Raw genomic sequence first — 16,421 nt, 5'->3', positions numbered from 1 at the left:
AAAAGAGAATGATATTGATACAGTCTGGTTTGTTGTACTTAAACTTCCTTCTTACATCGCTGATTTTCCGCTTTTCGCATCTCAAAACATTTTTGCAGCAAACGGTGTGCGGCTTCGACCTTCTCCGAGCCAACGGACACTCCTACGTGTGTGACGTCAACGGTTTCAGTTTTGTGAAGAACTCGATGAAGTACTACGACGACTGTGCCAAGATCCTCGGGTACCTTTTTTTTAAATTTATCTGTCGTTCGTGCTTGACGTTGGTTGTTTCTCATTCAGATCTGTGGATTGAATTTGTGTCTCTTCGTGACTCTTTTAGGAACATCGTGATGCGAGAGCTGGCTCCTCAGTTTCAGATTCCCTGGTCCATCCCTACTGAGGCAGAAGATATCCCCATCGTTCCCACCACGTCAGGGACCATGTGAGTCATAACACCAGAAAAACCAGTTTAGCAATATGTTTGCAGCGGAGATGTGTTCAGTGTACTTCAAATTAATTTGGATAGAAGTTATCATCATGTGTATTATTATAATTTACCTACCTACATATTATATATATGTTTTCCTTTTGTACAGCACTTTGGTCAGCTGAGGCTGTGTTTAAATGTGCACTAGAAATAAACTTTACTTACTTTGAGTTCATCAGCTACACCTGGATTGAAAACTGAGACAACACTATGACTGTATGTACTTTAAATAAGGATGAACAGTATCAATAAGCAGACTTGAAGTTACCTGATAGAAACACTGCAGACATAAATATTAAGTTGTGTTCTTAAATGGTTTTCTAATTGTTTTATAAAATTGCTGTTGGTCAAACAGACACAATCAAACATTTCTCAAGTTATGAAATGTATCTTTAATGTTTAAACCCATTCACATCTGCTAAAGCTGGGTGGTTGTCACGGTAACTGATCTACACATTTGAGACTTCAAGTGCTTGAGTTTTAAATTAGAACCCACCTCTCAAAGTTTGAGCTGCTGTTTAACTTCAAACCTTACACAAAGAGTCTGACCTGTGTGTGTGTGAGCTTAATATTGTTGTTACAGTCTTGCATCTTATATGTGTTGTTCTAATTAATTAGAATGGTTTAAAGTATTTTTTATCGTCCTCTTACAAGAGTTTAGAAAGGAACAACGTAACAACATGACTATTAGTAAATGTTTGTAGTTGTAAGATTTTATCAACACAAGTTAAACAACATAGTGTTCATTTTCGAGTCCCATTGATGAGATTGATGAGATTTACATGTGCACTTTTCAGGATGGAGCTACGCTGTGTCATCGCCGTCATCCGACATGGAGACAGAACGCCCAAACAAAAGATGAAGATGGAGGTTCGCAACCCCATGTAGGTTATCTCCTCTTTACAACTTTACTTCTGTGACTGATTTTTAAATATTAAAACTTTTGATTAATTTGAAGTTTGTTTTTCATTCATCCAGGTTCTTTGATCTATTTGAAAAATACGGAGGATACAAAACTGGGAAATTAAAGCTGAAGAAACCAAAACAACTGCAGGTAACAAAGCATGACTTTATACGTTTTAAACTTGTAATATTTAACGCTCATATGTCCCAGCCTGTGTGTGGTGAACATCTGTATCGTCTCTAACGGCAACAGGAGGTGCTGGACATCACAAGGCAGTTGTTAGCAGAACTAGGACAGCACAACGACTGCGAAATAGAGGAGAAGAAATCCAAACTGGAGCAGCTGAAGACTGTCCTGGAAATGTAAGCGATAAGTGAACCGGGCCACTTCTGTAACCACCAGTCCCCCCCCCCCCCCCGAATCTCATATCCATCATTTTCTGGGTCATTTCAGCAAATTGTTTCGAACCACGACAGGCAGCGGAAAAAAGAAAATACAGATTTCTGACGTAGACCGGTTGTTAAGAAAAGCTTGAAACCTTGCATTAACCCAAAGTTCACCTAAATATACCGTCAGAACCAGGAAGTGATTTTGGTATTTTTGTGTTAAATGATATGAACAACCTCACTAAGTAAACTTTTAGAAGGTCAGTTTCCCAGACGCGGTCGGGACAGAGTTTCCCAACTTTGCTTTTGGCTTCCTCTCTCTCTCTCTCTCTGTGCTCTCTGTGCTTATGACACATGAGTCACTATCTGCCATACGGAGCTGAATAAACAGTCTGTACACAGAGAGAAGAAGGCCATTGTCTCTCAGACCTTTTTACATGTCTGCAAATTGTAACAGCAAATAGTTTTCTGACCTTCACACATATCGGCATGATAACTTAGAGACACTAATGCTGTTTCAGAGAATATAAAAAATGAACCGGACAATTCTTACCTGTTTCTACTGGAGCAACTAATGATTATTTTCATCATCAATTAATCTATTATTTACTCGATTGATCATTTGGTCTTTAAAATGTCAGAAAATGGTAAAAAAAAATGGCTGTTATAACTTGCCAGAGTCCAACACCCAAATATATTCAGTTTGTTATCATGTATGACAAGGAAAAGAAGCAAATCTGCAAATTTGAGAGCAAATTTTTGCTTGTATAATGACAATGATTCATTTTTCAATTGATTAATCAGCTAATTAACTAGCTCTAGTTTCTACAGTAGTAACAACACATCATTAGTAGTCTGTTAGCTTTGGCTTTTAATGATTCCAGATGTGTTATGTTTCCTACTGATTAAAGGTACGGCCACTTCTCGGGGATCAACAGAAAAGTGCAACTAACCTACCTGCCCCATGGGCAGCCCAAAACCTCGAGTGAGGAAGAAGGTAAGAAGGAATCAGTCTCTCAACGTACATATACTGGTGTTGGTATATAAACACTGGAGCGACTGTTAACTGACTTCCTCTGGATTGTGTTTGCAGACACGCGTAAGGAAGGTCCGTCTCTGCTTCTGGTGCTGAAGTGGGGAGGAGAGCTGACTCCTGCTGGCAGAGTGCAGGCTGAGGAGCTTGGAAGGGCCTTTCGCTGTATGTACCCCGGAGGACAAGGTGAGACACACACACACACACAGCAGGGTTTCTAGACTCAAAAGTCAGAAATTGTCAGAAATTTGTAATCGGTGTTTGTTGGGGAGATGTTATAACAGTTCAGTTAAAGCATCAGATATATGGAAACAAATCAGAGTTCTTAAGTGTATATATATACAAACCACCATCACTTATGTTGTTTGACTGTAAATTAATCTGCAACTAATTTGATAACTAATAAATCGTTTTGAGTCTTTATTTTTAAGAAAGAATGTCTGAATTCTGTGGCGTCGGCTTCTCTAATATGAGGATTTACTGCTGTTTTATATCACTGTAAATTTGAACTGTCGGTCAGACAAAACAAGACGTCTGACAACATCATTGTGGACTCTTGGAAACTGGAATGGACATTTTTAAAATCGGCTAAATGATTAATCAATAATGAAAATAATCGTTAATCGCTGCCCTACTAAGAGGCTGAGTCGGAGTTGCTCATGTGCCACCACACTGAGCAGCCTCTGATCCATATAAGGTCAGAACAAGAGGCGGGAAGAGGTGCATGAAAAGTGGGTCAAAAGACCATTATCCTTCTGTTTTGTATCTATAAGACACAGTGGAAGACCCTCAGAAAGAGAATATTGTATAAATAGTTTATTATAATCCATAAACAATGATGCTTAAGCAACAATCTACTATGTAGATCCTGTTATTAGTTTTATTCATATAATTAAACTGTTTCTGTTATGTCAAATCCCAAAAAATAGTTTGTATTTTAAAGCTGTTCTGCCTGCAAATAATCTCTCTTCTTTTTCCTCTGCTGTTCTCATTACTTCCTTACATAACTCTGCTGTAAACAAGATAATCTGGGTTAACGCAGCGAGGTGCTTCCAGGACAGTGTTTGTGCTCGTATCACAGATCAAAGACATGACTCTAACCAAAGGAAATGAGATACAGCGGTGACAAAGAAGCAAAGAAAGGTGGAACACATAAAGGTTGTTTAGGATCTTTAGAATATGAGATGTTAGGACATGACAAAAGAAAAACTGGACGAGGAAAGCGACACTCTTCAATAAGGAAGAGAAAACAAATCACAAGATATTTTAGCCCAGTTGCAGATGGACATGTGGGGCACAGTTAGTGTGTCTTAAGTCACACATGAGCTTGTTTTTAAGTTGGTATGAATTCCTCTGCCCGTCCCAAAAAAACACCTTCCTGCTGGCGTTTCATTGTCACTCAGTTAAAGTCAGAATTCATCCTGGCAGAGATCCAGAGTGTCTTTTAAACCAGCATGGGCAGTATATATATATATATATATATGTGTGTGATCACAAATGCTGTTGTTTTGTCTCTGTGTCCTTGTAGGAGACTATGCTGGATTTCCAGGCTGTGGGTTGCTACGGTTACACAGCACCTACAGACATGACCTGAAGATATACGCGTCTGATGAAGGCAGGGTGCAGATGACGGCCGCAGCTTTCGCAAAGGTAATAATTATTGTTATTGTATTTATGTACAGTTTTAAACATATAAATGTTAACATTTGATGTTCTGTACCAGAGTTAGCTTTGAAGCTAATTTTCATCTACAGTCCGTTACAAATAAAAACAAAGCTACACACAATAACACATTATTCATTTCTAGTTGACATTGTGCGTATATGTGATGTAAGTAGCGTCCAGAGAATAGTAATATTTTTATTTTCTTGTTATTTATGCAATTAAAACATATAACAGCACAATAACAAACATTACAAAGCAAAAAACACACAGGACACATTATGCAAAATACAAAGCTACACCCCCAATGTCAACGAGAAATGAATAATGTAAGCAGCGTCCAGAGAGTAGGGTCTTATATTTTTGTTTTTTTGTTTTCTTGTTATTTATTTGCTTTGTATCACAATTAAAACATTTGATTCAACCTACAGCCAGTTAATTAAAGTGTTTTACTTTATTATAAAGCAGTTAACTCTTTCTGGATAAAATACAGAAGGTGATGGATTTTATGTTTACAGAAATGTCTACACCTGTTGGTTTTGATTTAATAGAAAAACTGTAGTTAAAACAAGCAGGAATCTACATTTTGTTTGAACAGAAAGAAAAGAGCGCCACCTGTAGTCGTAAATGACACTAAAAGACACATTTTCAGGAGAAAGCAAAGGGTTGTGAAAGGAAAGCAGCCTTCTCTGAGCCAAAACTAATCTTTTAGCCTTTTAGAGATAAACAGCAGCTTTACATGTAAGGGAGTCCTGACTGATATGTAATAACTGTAACTGTGAAAATAATCTTTTACTGTATTATTTTATAAAAGTTGTTTGATATATTTACATTGTGTAGATCACTGTCATGTCAGGAACATATTGTCATATCAAAATACTTTCCACACTGCTGATAAATGATCTCTGCACTGTTGTAAAAACACAGGAATGCATCACTATCACTTTACATCAAATATGTTGCCAAAACAAATCACAGACTACACTTCATTTGGTTTGTTTTGTGTGTCCGTGTGTGTGTGTGTGTGAGCAGGGCTTGCTGGCTCTGGAGGGTGAGCTGACCCCCATCCTGGTGCAGATGGTGAAGAGCGCCAACATGAACGGCCTGCTGGACAACGACAGCGACTCGCTGAGCAGCTGCCAGCACCGCGTCAAGGCCCGACTCCACGAGATTCTGCAGAAGGACAGGGACTTCACCGACGAAGACTACGACAGGGTGATTAGCTTATTCATCTGTTCTGAGAGGGAAGGAGGAGAGAAATGACATTGAGAAACAAAGCTGTAAATCAGTAGACGGTGGTTTTGACACAGGAAGCACATGTGATGTCATGCATCATGTGTCGTGACTTGTTTTTGTTTTTAAAGTCTGGTTGCAGCATCTGGATCAGCTGCAGTAAAAGTATAATAATTTACAGATTAACTGCAACTCAGAGATCAGTCTGTAGTTCATGGGGAGGGATTGAGATTTAGTTTGTGGTTAAAGATGTTAAATCTTTGCAAGGAACAAGTTCTTGGGACAGACAATACTGAACCAGAACATAGAGGATTAAAAACATATTCCTCATGATTTACGTTTGTGGTTTAAATGAGAAATTCACTCATCCCTAAATGCATAAGTTGAGCTGCTTACAGGCCAACAAGTTCTGTTTTGTGGTTATCATTAGCCGTGTGCACGTCTGTATGCGTGTTCAAAATCTAAAACCACTACAGCCACTCCTCCCAAACTGTAGAAGTAAGTTTTTTTTTTTTTGACAAATGTTTCCCACAGTAGATGTTAGACCGGGAGGATGATATGTAGAGACATATTAACCTGTCTGTCTACTTGATCGCCCGACGATATCTCCTTTGATCATGCACAGGATTACTAACTGCTTGTAATGAAAGCAGAAAGGATTACATTTCATGTGCTGTTTGCAGATTAATTATTAAATCAAATTACAAAGTGGCACACACACGTAGCGGCCTTTTGAAGTCTTTGTGCTGTGAAAATAGTCAGAATTAATTTGTTCTGTGTTATTTTTAATTGGCTTTTTAATGAAAGTGCTGTGGGGTTTTTCTCTTGTGTGTGTGTGTGTGTGTGTGTGTGTGTGTGTGTGTGTGACAGCTGGCCCCAACCTGTAGCGCCTCTTTGGTGAATTCAATGAAGATAGTCCAGAACCCAGTGGCCACATGCGACCAGGTCTACGCCCTCATTCAGAGCCTCACCTCCCAGATCCGCAAAAGAATGGAGGACCCCAAGTCAGCTGGTGAGCCGAATCCCTCCATCAGTCGTCAGATGATTTCAACGTTTCCTTTTTATTATCCAAAGTCTTTTTATTATCACTGGTGGTATATCGCTATGAGAATAGTTTTGGTTTAATTTGGCAAAGTGTAGAGATAATCCGGCTCAGACATTTCTGTTTCCAGCCAATACGATGGAGATGAACAGAATTTGTAGCGCTCAAAATATTGAAAAATGACATTTGAGAAAGTCAGCAACATGTCTTTCCATAAATAATGTTGTTAATTTAATCACATTTCTATCAAAATCCATATCAAATATATCTTTGATTTATCAGTAATGGGGTGGAAAACCTCGATATAGTGTCTTTAGATATTCTCACAGTCTTCCTCGTCTCGTCTTCGTCTGTCCTCCTCAGACCTGCAGCTGTACCACAGCGAGACGCTGGAGCTGATGCTGCAGCGCTGGTCCAAACTGGAGAGAGACTTCCGCATGAAGAACGGCCGCTACGACATCAGTAAAATACCCGACATTTACGACTGCGTGAAGTACGATGTCATCCACAACGCCACTCTGGGTCTGGAGGACACGCTGGAGCTGTTCAGACTGTCTCACGCTTTGGCCGACATCGTCATCCCACAGGTGAGAGACAGAGAGACAGAGAGAGGAGGAAAGGACACATGTTGCATCTGGACTCCTGCAAAGAACTATAGTCTTGACCTGTTTGAGTTTAAAGATATGTTTAGAGAACAAGAAGGAGAACAAGAAGGAATGCACAGTTGCTAAATTTGGCAGATAATTAAGAAATGTTGTGATTTACTCACTTTTAATTCTGCACGAAAGCTAGTTTGGTCTGAATGTTTCATATTTAAAGGAAAAAATCAGAAACAGATTAAAATGTAATAACAATGCTGAAGCAAGAATGTGTTTTTGTGTTTTCATCATTCACAGTTAAAGGCCTGGAAATAAAATATATATATATATATTTTTTAAATGTTTTGTCAACAATTTAACTTCATTTTCCATGATTAATTAATGCATGTCTTTGTTGTGTTTTTAACATTAGAAAATCTAAACATTTACTTTAGCGTCACCGTGTAATTAAGACTCATTTGAGAGCAGTGAGCTGCTGTTATTGGTATTACCAGTTCAGCAGTTAAATAGCTGTTTGAGCAAAATTTTATTTGTTTTTCATGTGTTGTGCAACAAAGAAATAACACCCAAAAGTTGTCAGAGGTATTACCAGTTCAGCAGTTAATTTTATTTGTTTTTACAGGAATACGGAATAAATAAAGTTGAAAAATTGGACATCGCCTACGCCTACTGCCTCCCGTTGGTCAGAAAGATCCAGCTCGACCTGCAGAGGACGCACGAGGACGAGTCTGTCAACAAACTTCACCCTCTGTGAGTCTGAGATGAAATATATACAAGGCTGCTTATATAGAGAGACATGAAAAGTTTTGGACTGACAGAATATTTTGAAGCATCTAACACAGTTTTTTTATTTGCAGGTATTCTCGTGGAGTGATGTCTCCCGGCCGCCACGTCAGGACACGTTTATATTTCACCAGCGAGAGTCACGTCCACTCTCTGCTCAGCATTTTCCGTTACGGAGGTTTGCTTGATGTAAGCAGTCAAACCTTAATCTAACCATTCATAGTTCAGCGGGACTATTAATGCTTTTATTATATTTCTAATGATGAATGCTTCTCATAGAGGGAGGTTAACATTGAAACTGCTGTGTTTGTGTGCAACAGGAAGAGAAAGACCAGCAGTGGAAGCGAGCCATGGATTACCTCAGTGCTGTCTCTGAACTCAACTACATGACTCAGATTGTCATCATGCTGTATGAGGACAACAATAAGGTAACATTTTGTTTTTTGTGTGTTTAAATTTCTGTTAGTATGTGAAGCTTCTGTGGCTTCTATGGTGTCTGGGACATTGTATCATGTAGGTTGTGTGTAAAGTGTAACATAAGTGGGGGTTTTGTTCCTCAGTGTGTTAATAAAGCTGTGATTGAAGTGTTGAATGAATTAAACTTAAAGAGAACATAAAAGTTTCATCTTTGCTTGTAGGTAATTGAGATTTTGAAGCACTTTGACAATTAATGAATGTATAAAAACAGTATATTTGTGATAAGTTTTAACAGATTAAATCTTGTCTATTAAATTTTATATAGTGCCTTGTTAAGCTGTATCTCTTTTTATCAATAATGTATATTTTACAACAAACAATTTAACAGTTTTTAAGATGTCTTTAGGCTATATTTTGCAGGAGCCGTGACTGTTTTATGTGATTCTTTCAGGTACTTTTAAATGTATGTGATTTTGATTATTTATCAGGTCCGATAATGATATTTTGGGAGCTAAAACCCAGTGTGCAGATAATCTACTTTTTCCTCCAGGTTGTATCATGATGTCAAGGGACAGCGGCTCAGGTGGCTCTTGTGTTTGTGATGTTGCAGTTACTTTGCAAGTGTGATGACAAGTATCTGCTTTGTTCCCCATAAAGGATCTCACCTCGGAGGAACGGTTCCACGTAGAGCTTCACTTCAGCCCAGGGGTCAAAGGCGTTGAGGAGGAGGAGAACGCACCGACCGGTTTTGGCTTCAGGCCGGCTTCTGCAGAGGTAGCACGACAGGTAGAATCACATTCAAACGTTTTCACAGTGTGTTATTGTTCTGCAGATGGCAGCATGCGTCCTCTATTTTTTTTCTCTCTCTCTGCTCATTCAGAACGGGCAGAAACAAACCGACCCCGGCAGCCTGGAGGACCTCTCACGGGATGAAACGGACCGCGCTGTGCCACTGTCTGAGCCAATCACCATTCAGAGGAGGTCCCCACTCATACGCAATCATAAGACTGGATCCATGGAGGTGAGACGCAAAGACTGATGCACCTAATCAAGGAAAACAGCAGACACTTTACAAATATCTCAGTTTCAAAGCCCCTTTAATTGTGGACCTTAAAACACTATCAAACATCAAATCGTTAGGCTGCATTCACACCAAATCAGGCGGTACAGCGAAAACGCCATTCATTTCAATGGGGGTAGTGCGGCCGGAGAGTTGAGCCAGAGTCAACATTTGGAGAAACACAACCCGACATCACTGTGGCTAAAGGCTGCAGCGGCCAAACACAACAGGAGATCCGACTGATAAGAGTTGTAAAGTCTGCCATGAGGGAGGACAAAGACGTTGCTAGGACGAGGGGAGGACATTCCTCTTCACTTGATAATGTTAGTAAAGTTAAACTTTGCTGTTGGCTTCCCGACTCATCTTAAAAAAGACGAGAGAAAAAGAGAGAGAGAGCAGCTGTGGTCGAGCGAGCTAGAGAGTGAATGAAGAGAGGGAGCGCTGGTAGCGAGAAAGCTGGTTAATCAGATCAATAAAACATTATTTTCTGATTGTTTCACAGCGGTTACATTGTAAAGCACAAATAAACACACCCACACCCCCCAGCACACCTCCGCTCCACCCTGCAGCTGATTCAGTGTGAATGCAGCCGAATCTGTTGAGTCATTAACCTCCACAGACACGGTGTATTTTTTCAGTCACTTATATAATCAGTGTGATTTATAGACCAGGAGTTTCTCCTCTGTGGTTTTGGCCTCTCCTCTCGTCCAAGGTCATATTTCACACTGCAAACCGGCAGCCAACAGTGCAGACCGGCGTATGATATCGAATATGCTCGAGCTACCGTGTTACCACCGTCTGACGGTCGTCTTGTTTTCCACCAGGTTCTGTCGGAGACATCGTCCTCCAAAGTGGGCAGTTATCGCCTCTTCTCGCTCTGCTCGCGTCAGTCCCCTGAGATGAAACAAAGTGGATTAGGTAGGTGTCATAATGCTCTGTTGTCGTGGCAACTGTGTGTATTCATTACAGTGTGAAATGGCTGTGGGAGTGGGAGGGATGATCAGGTTTCATAGATGACTTTTGATCTGGGAGGACATCATCATAAATGGAAATAATATATTTTGAGTGCTGTTTTCACTGTGTGTGGGGGAAATGCATGCAGTCAGATGGTCTTTTATGTCATTTCTACAGATTTTATAAATGTGTTTGTTGATACATTTGCTTGTTTTGTAAGAAAACTAGCCTCCAATTACAGTAGTTTAATGACAATCATTAGTCTTTAAGAACATTTTACTTGTGAGAATATTCCAGTCTTGATGTGCACTTACATGGAATAGTGAGAGGTAACTTAACACTGTTGAAGTTAACGTTTTTGTCACTTCATTCTTGCAATAGATGTCTGATAAACATGTGGAGTTTAAATACTTGCCTTTAGAGAACAGTGTCAGTAACTGATATTCAGTTTGAGATTGTTGATGTAAAGTGATGATGAGAACTTTAGCTTCACCATACGTGCTTTTATAACTCAACTCAGTTTACAAAGAGATTATCCTGGTCCTGAAAAATCTCTTTTTGCATGAAGAATCTCCAAATGTAGTTAAATCCAACAATGTGTTTAATCTTTATCTGGGAAACCAGCCCAGTTTTTACATCAATTAGTTATTTGAGATCAATTGTTGGTGCCAGTAGCGTCTTCAGACATGCTACTGAGGTGTTAAATTCTGTTCACATCCAAAGTGTTAACCGTCATGCAGGTCCATACATACTGCCTCCTCTCTCCATCGCAGTAAGACTCAGATCTTTTCCCTCCTTCATTTTAAGCCTGATAGACCGACTCTGCAGCTTTTAAGCTCTGATGTAGTGCTCTTTAAAAAAAAAAAAAAAAAAAGATACGCCCCAATTTGGATTTCTAGGTCAGTTTTGTTTGGTAGCAAGTTCGTGGTGGTGATGAAAGTGTCTAAAACATCAGAGATAAACATCACGTCCCTCAGAATTAAAGTGTGAAGCCTCATTTTACACTGATGTTCCTTCAGGAAGAGGCTCATCAGATCAGAGAAAAGTCACCACCATTGATCTCATTTTGTCTCTTTTTATCTCTGTTTTCTCTTACTGTTGTGCTCTATTGAGCTCTCTATTTGCACTAATGTTGAAAGGCTTCCTGGGAAACGTAGGAAATCTATAACTGCAGATGAAAGCATAATAATAATTACAAAATTACACTTAATGCATTGTAGGTGTCACAAATCAATAAGAAACACTGTGAAATGATTTCAGGGTGGATATTTTCTTTTTTTTTAGCTCCATAACCTGACTTATTGGCTAAAACTTTAAATCTGTCTCCAGCCTATCGTGAGGAGTGCAGAGATGTTGGAGTTGCATGGTCTCCTCTGGGTCTTTGTGTCTGCCTGTCTCTCTTTTTTTTTTCTGTTTCTTTCTGTCTTTCCTTCTCTTTCTTTCTCTGTCTCTCTCTTTGGACAGATGTTTGAGTAACAGCATGTTATGTAGTGGTGACTAACCCCCCAACCCCCCCCCCCCCCCCCCCCCCCCCTCGACCCCCCAACCCTCCCCCCCCCTCGCAGGCTCTCAGTGCGCCGGGCTCTTCAGCACCACTGTCCTAGGTGGGTCCTCTAGCGCCCCTAACCTGCAGGACTACGCACGCGCACACCGCAAAAAATTCTCCACCGGCAGTCTGTCCTACAAAGACGGTACGTGTTTGAGACCGCGCTCCTTCACTTACCTCACACAGGGCAACAGCAGATCAGTGTCTGACACATTTCACTCAGTCCTCAAATGTAAAATACTGTAAGTTTGACATCCTGAGCGATGCCCTGTGGGGGAAACCGGGCACTTAAACATATAGAGCAGTTCTGTAAGTTTAGTGTGGTAAAAAGTATTTTATCACAGTAGTTGGATGATGTGAAAAATAACAGCAGTTATTGGGACAGGAAATATATGTGCCCATACATGTATATTACAGTATTTTATAGTCATGTTTTTTGTAGTTTCTGTATTTATTAGATTCCATATTCATTCTAGTCTCCAAAACCACTGTGGTTCCATCTTTTTTTTTTTTTTTTCACACCACTTTGAGTAAAATTGCTGTATTTCTTTTTTAGCGGTTCATATATGCTGCCTCAGGCCCAATTAAACCCTCCAATCAGAATATAGACTATATATAACAGCTTCACAGAGAATAGCGAATGTAACAACAACTTCTAGATGTATTTTTTTTTATAGTGTATTAGATAATTATACATTAGTTAGTGGAGTCTATTAGTTGAATTATATAAGATATTGTTTCATATGTTTTTAAACTGCAACATTAAGCGTGCAGCGGCTATTTCTGCTTCCAATCAGTCCACATTTGTCATTTTTAGACAAGTTTGGGGTTCAGTCAACAATGAGTGTTTTTTATTTTTCATTCTGATCAGCACACAATATTTTTTTTTTATTTTAGGGCCAGTGCATGTATGAAGCAACAGTTCATCAGTACATATCTCTTAACTTCCCCTCGCTCTCAAAATCATTATCCTCCCATGTTTATTTATTGATTTATTGATTTATTGCATGATCCATAGCTGCAATGACTTCCTATTACAGTTGATATTAGCACTGAACCCAAAATCTAAAACACTATTTAGTAAAAAAAAAAAAACTACTAGTAGCCAATGTCATTTAAGAAATAAAACAATCTGATGACATTTAAATTGGATAATAAATTATGATTCAATAGCAGAAGTCATTCAGCAGTTTTACATCATCCACTCTTAATATTTTTTATTTTTTTTTGCACATTATTCTGATTTTCTCGGCCCTCTGCTGATTGAGTGTGGAAGCCAGGGCTGTAACTGTGCAAATATTATTCAAACCTTTTTTTTTTTTTTTCTTTTTATTTGAAAATAATCTGTCAAACATATTAAAATTCAGGGCTTTAATAAAGATGCATCAAAAAACATGGCCACCATGCCCCACCCCCTCCCCCTCCCCCGGCCATGGTTGTGTGTGTTTAGCTGACATCGATGTCTGTCGTCATGTCGTCCAGTAGATGTCACTGTGGTATCATACAGACTCTCGTCTCGTCTCAGCTGCCATCCTCCTGGTCGTCTCTCTCTCACATGTGTACACAGCCTCTGCTGTCGGTCTTTGTCATCCATCTTGTTACACCTCATTTTCAAGAACCAAAGGAAGCGTTCTGGTCTGGACGCAGTCAGTACGCCCCCCCCAAATTATTGTGACGTTTCAGTGCATGCTCCTCTGTGAGTGTAGTGTGTCATATATATATATATCTTCATTTGTTTTCATGCTGAAGCATCTTAGCGTAGAAGAGGTCCAGCTTTAATCCGGTCCAGGCGAACTCAGTGGACATTTTTTCATTGTTGTCTCAGTGTACGACAGAGAGGCTGAACGGCTTTAAACTGTTCACCGGGATTGTTGCTCATCGCCACGATTAGAGGAAAAGGAAAGAGGAAATAAGACGTGAATATTGGGCTTGCTTTTCCGCTGTCTTTTTTTTTAAATTTTATTTTATTTTTTTGTATCTTACCTGTCGTGTCTTCACCTCCTAAGTTGAATTTCATTTCATCTTCACCTCGACATCAGAAGATGCTCCACCCATGTGTTGCCCTGCAAACATCTTCAAACATCTATGTTTTACCAGTAAACCTCAGTTTAGAGCTTCCTCATCAACTGGAAACCAGAGATCAGATTCTAAAAAAAACATTTGTTTAGAAGCTGTTGGTTGATCTTTCCACTTTTGCGTTTTGACATTAGAAAAGAACAGGGCATGATACAACATGATATATATATATAAAAGTTACTGTGGCTCATGGTAACACTAGTGAATTTTTTTTTTTTCCTCAGAGTTGTTGTCTATGCCGGCAGTAAAACGATTTTCTGTGTCGTTTGCAAAGCATCCGACTAATGGTACGTCTGCTTCTTTCAAGTATATTTCCACTTCACCTCCCTTTGTCTTGCATGTCTTCAAACTTTTGTTTTTTGACCTTGGGTTTTTTGTTGTTTTTTTTTCCACATGGCCCTCCAGCATTCCAGGTTTCCGTTATTTTTTTTCTAATTAATTTTTTTTTTGTTTATCCATATAAACGCTTTGGACTCTTACTTTTCTAACACTACCTGACATTCTCTTTCTAACCAGGGTTCCCACTGGTCATTGAATTTGTGAAATATAAAAAGAAATTTGGAGACAGGGAATGTCAGCGACTTTTACGAAGGCTTCATAGTAGCGTAGCAGAAAAAAAAATAGCCATCTTCACACTGCTTATACATTTAAAACACACACTGGATATCAGCAGGGATAAAGGCAGCTAACCACAGTCAACATCTCAGACATTCACTGCAAAATCTACATCCACAGTTTCCATTTTAATAATGTAGTTCAGCGTCTGTCGGTTTCTTAATTCCTACATGAGTCCGTTTTAAATCGGAGACTCAGCATCGGTCGACTTCCCCTTGTTATGGCTGTAGTTGGTAGGTTGATTTTTACAGATGTCAATGAGTGGTTGACGTGCATTTAAGTAATCTGTTTACAGGTTTCTATCTGCAGTGATCTGATTTCTGCAGGGGAGGGGATTAAACAAGCCCCGGTTCAGATTTAGCTAGTTTAGCTTTTATATGTAGAATCATACAAGTGTTCAACAGTAGCTGTTTGTTGGATCTCCTGCAGTCACTACTTGACATATAATACATATAATAGTGAGCAGCAAACGGAGATTTCGGACATTTACTAATCCTTGTCATTTTGTGTCATCGCACAACGTCACACAACGGAAATTTTTGCATCTAAAAAGTGTGGAGCATTGCATTGTGGGATGGTAAGCAGAAAGTAGTGCACATGCCATGCACATAACTTTTTTTTGTTTTGTTTTGAGGGCCTTTTATATAGCCGAGAAATTTACACTCAGAATTCAGACCCTCAAATTAAATTGTAGAGGGTCATTATAGTGCACTATATAGTAAACCAGCAACGGATTACAAAGCAATTTATTTGGACATAAAATGGAACATGGTGCATAGTGGTTGCCATGGTTACCATGGCATCGCCCCCTCCATTTGTCTGTCCTGTTCTGGTTCTGCTGCTAGAGGAGACGTGGGTCAGAACCAAGCAGCTGAAACCTCCGGCGGCTGAAACCTCGGCCTTTTAATGTCAGTGTTTTTCTGTTTGAAGTCATCACAGATGTCGACTAACAGTTTTGTCGTTTTTATTATTGTCGTTCATTTTTAAATGGCTCCATACGAACCGACACTGAATCAGGATGATCAGGATCAGCGAGAGTCAACGAGGGCCGGTTGAAAAAATCTCTGAAGGTCAAAGATTTTTAAAATATCAGCTCTGATTTATTAAAGGGCTACTTTAATTAAAGTTTGAAGACTTGCAAGAGACAAATTTATAAAAAAGGTTAAAAGAATGGATGCAGCAGAGTCTGAGATATCTTTTTGTCCCTGGTTTGACTACAAAAACACAGGATCCTACATTTCCCATAATGCAGCTCCCTGACTAGTAATTGTTTTTTCAAGCTCAGCACCGTTAGTTTGTTCTGCAGTCTCTCTAGTGAACAATAGTCTGTAAACTGAGATAACTCTGGTCCTCCTGAGCCACAGAAGACAAATAAAACTGTAAACGACTTTAACTTTCCCTTTAACTTAAAACTAAAAACACGGTAACAAGTGAATCCCGGCTGTCTCTCTTTTTTTTGGGACCTTAACAATTCCATTTTAAAATGTATAAATCTTCATCCCTCCCTCACTGTCTTCATGTTTAAATAGCAGCTTAACAGCGTAAAGAGCCTCATGAGGACAGGTGGTACTGAGCCGAGGGTGGGAACCCTGTTTAACATCCTGCATACAATTTGCAAATTGGTCACCATTATCCAATAATTCAG

The 16,421-nt window shown here is 39.4% G+C and overlaps 1 protein-coding gene across 7 annotated transcripts in view; it reads left to right on the top strand.

The window, feature by feature from the left end:
- Nucleotides 1-16,421, top strand: part of ppip5k1a (diphosphoinositol pentakisphosphate kinase 1a) — a 35,876-nt gene that overhangs the window by 12,938 nt on the left and 6,517 nt on the right. For 2 of the 7 annotated variants that reach the window (XM_042406097.1, XM_042406153.1), the window contains exons 9-27: nt 99-220; nt 320-421; nt 1,264-1,350; nt 1,445-1,520; nt 1,623-1,732; nt 2,668-2,753; nt 2,850-2,975; nt 4,318-4,439; nt 5,484-5,666; nt 6,555-6,696; nt 7,090-7,313; nt 7,948-8,075; nt 8,183-8,297; nt 8,429-8,536; nt 9,183-9,311; nt 9,406-9,546; nt 10,410-10,503; nt 12,105-12,230; nt 14,386-14,448. In XM_042406097.1, the coding sequence (XP_042262031.1) occupies nt 99-220; nt 320-421; nt 1,264-1,350; nt 1,445-1,520; nt 1,623-1,732; nt 2,668-2,753; nt 2,850-2,975; nt 4,318-4,439; nt 5,484-5,666; nt 6,555-6,696; nt 7,090-7,313; nt 7,948-8,075; nt 8,183-8,297; nt 8,429-8,536; nt 9,183-9,311; nt 9,406-9,546; nt 10,410-10,503; nt 12,105-12,230; nt 14,386-14,448 (2,284 nt within the window). The remainder of the gene's footprint in view (nt 1-98; nt 221-319; nt 422-1,263; nt 1,351-1,444; nt 1,521-1,622; nt 1,733-2,667; nt 2,754-2,849; nt 2,976-4,317; nt 4,440-5,483; nt 5,667-6,554; nt 6,697-7,089; nt 7,314-7,947; nt 8,076-8,182; nt 8,298-8,428; nt 8,537-9,182; nt 9,312-9,405; nt 9,547-10,409; nt 10,504-12,104; nt 12,231-14,385; nt 14,449-16,421) is intronic. The other 5 variants (XM_042406106.1, XM_042406126.1, XM_042406116.1 and 2 more) reach the window with 5 other exon arrangements.

This window comes from Thunnus maccoyii, chromosome 1 (assembly GCF_910596095.1).
Source record: "Thunnus maccoyii chromosome 1, fThuMac1.1, whole genome shotgun sequence".
NCBI lineage: Eukaryota > Metazoa > Chordata > Actinopteri > Scombriformes > Scombridae > Thunnus > Thunnus maccoyii.
This window is presented reverse-complemented; position numbering and strand designations above follow the sequence as displayed.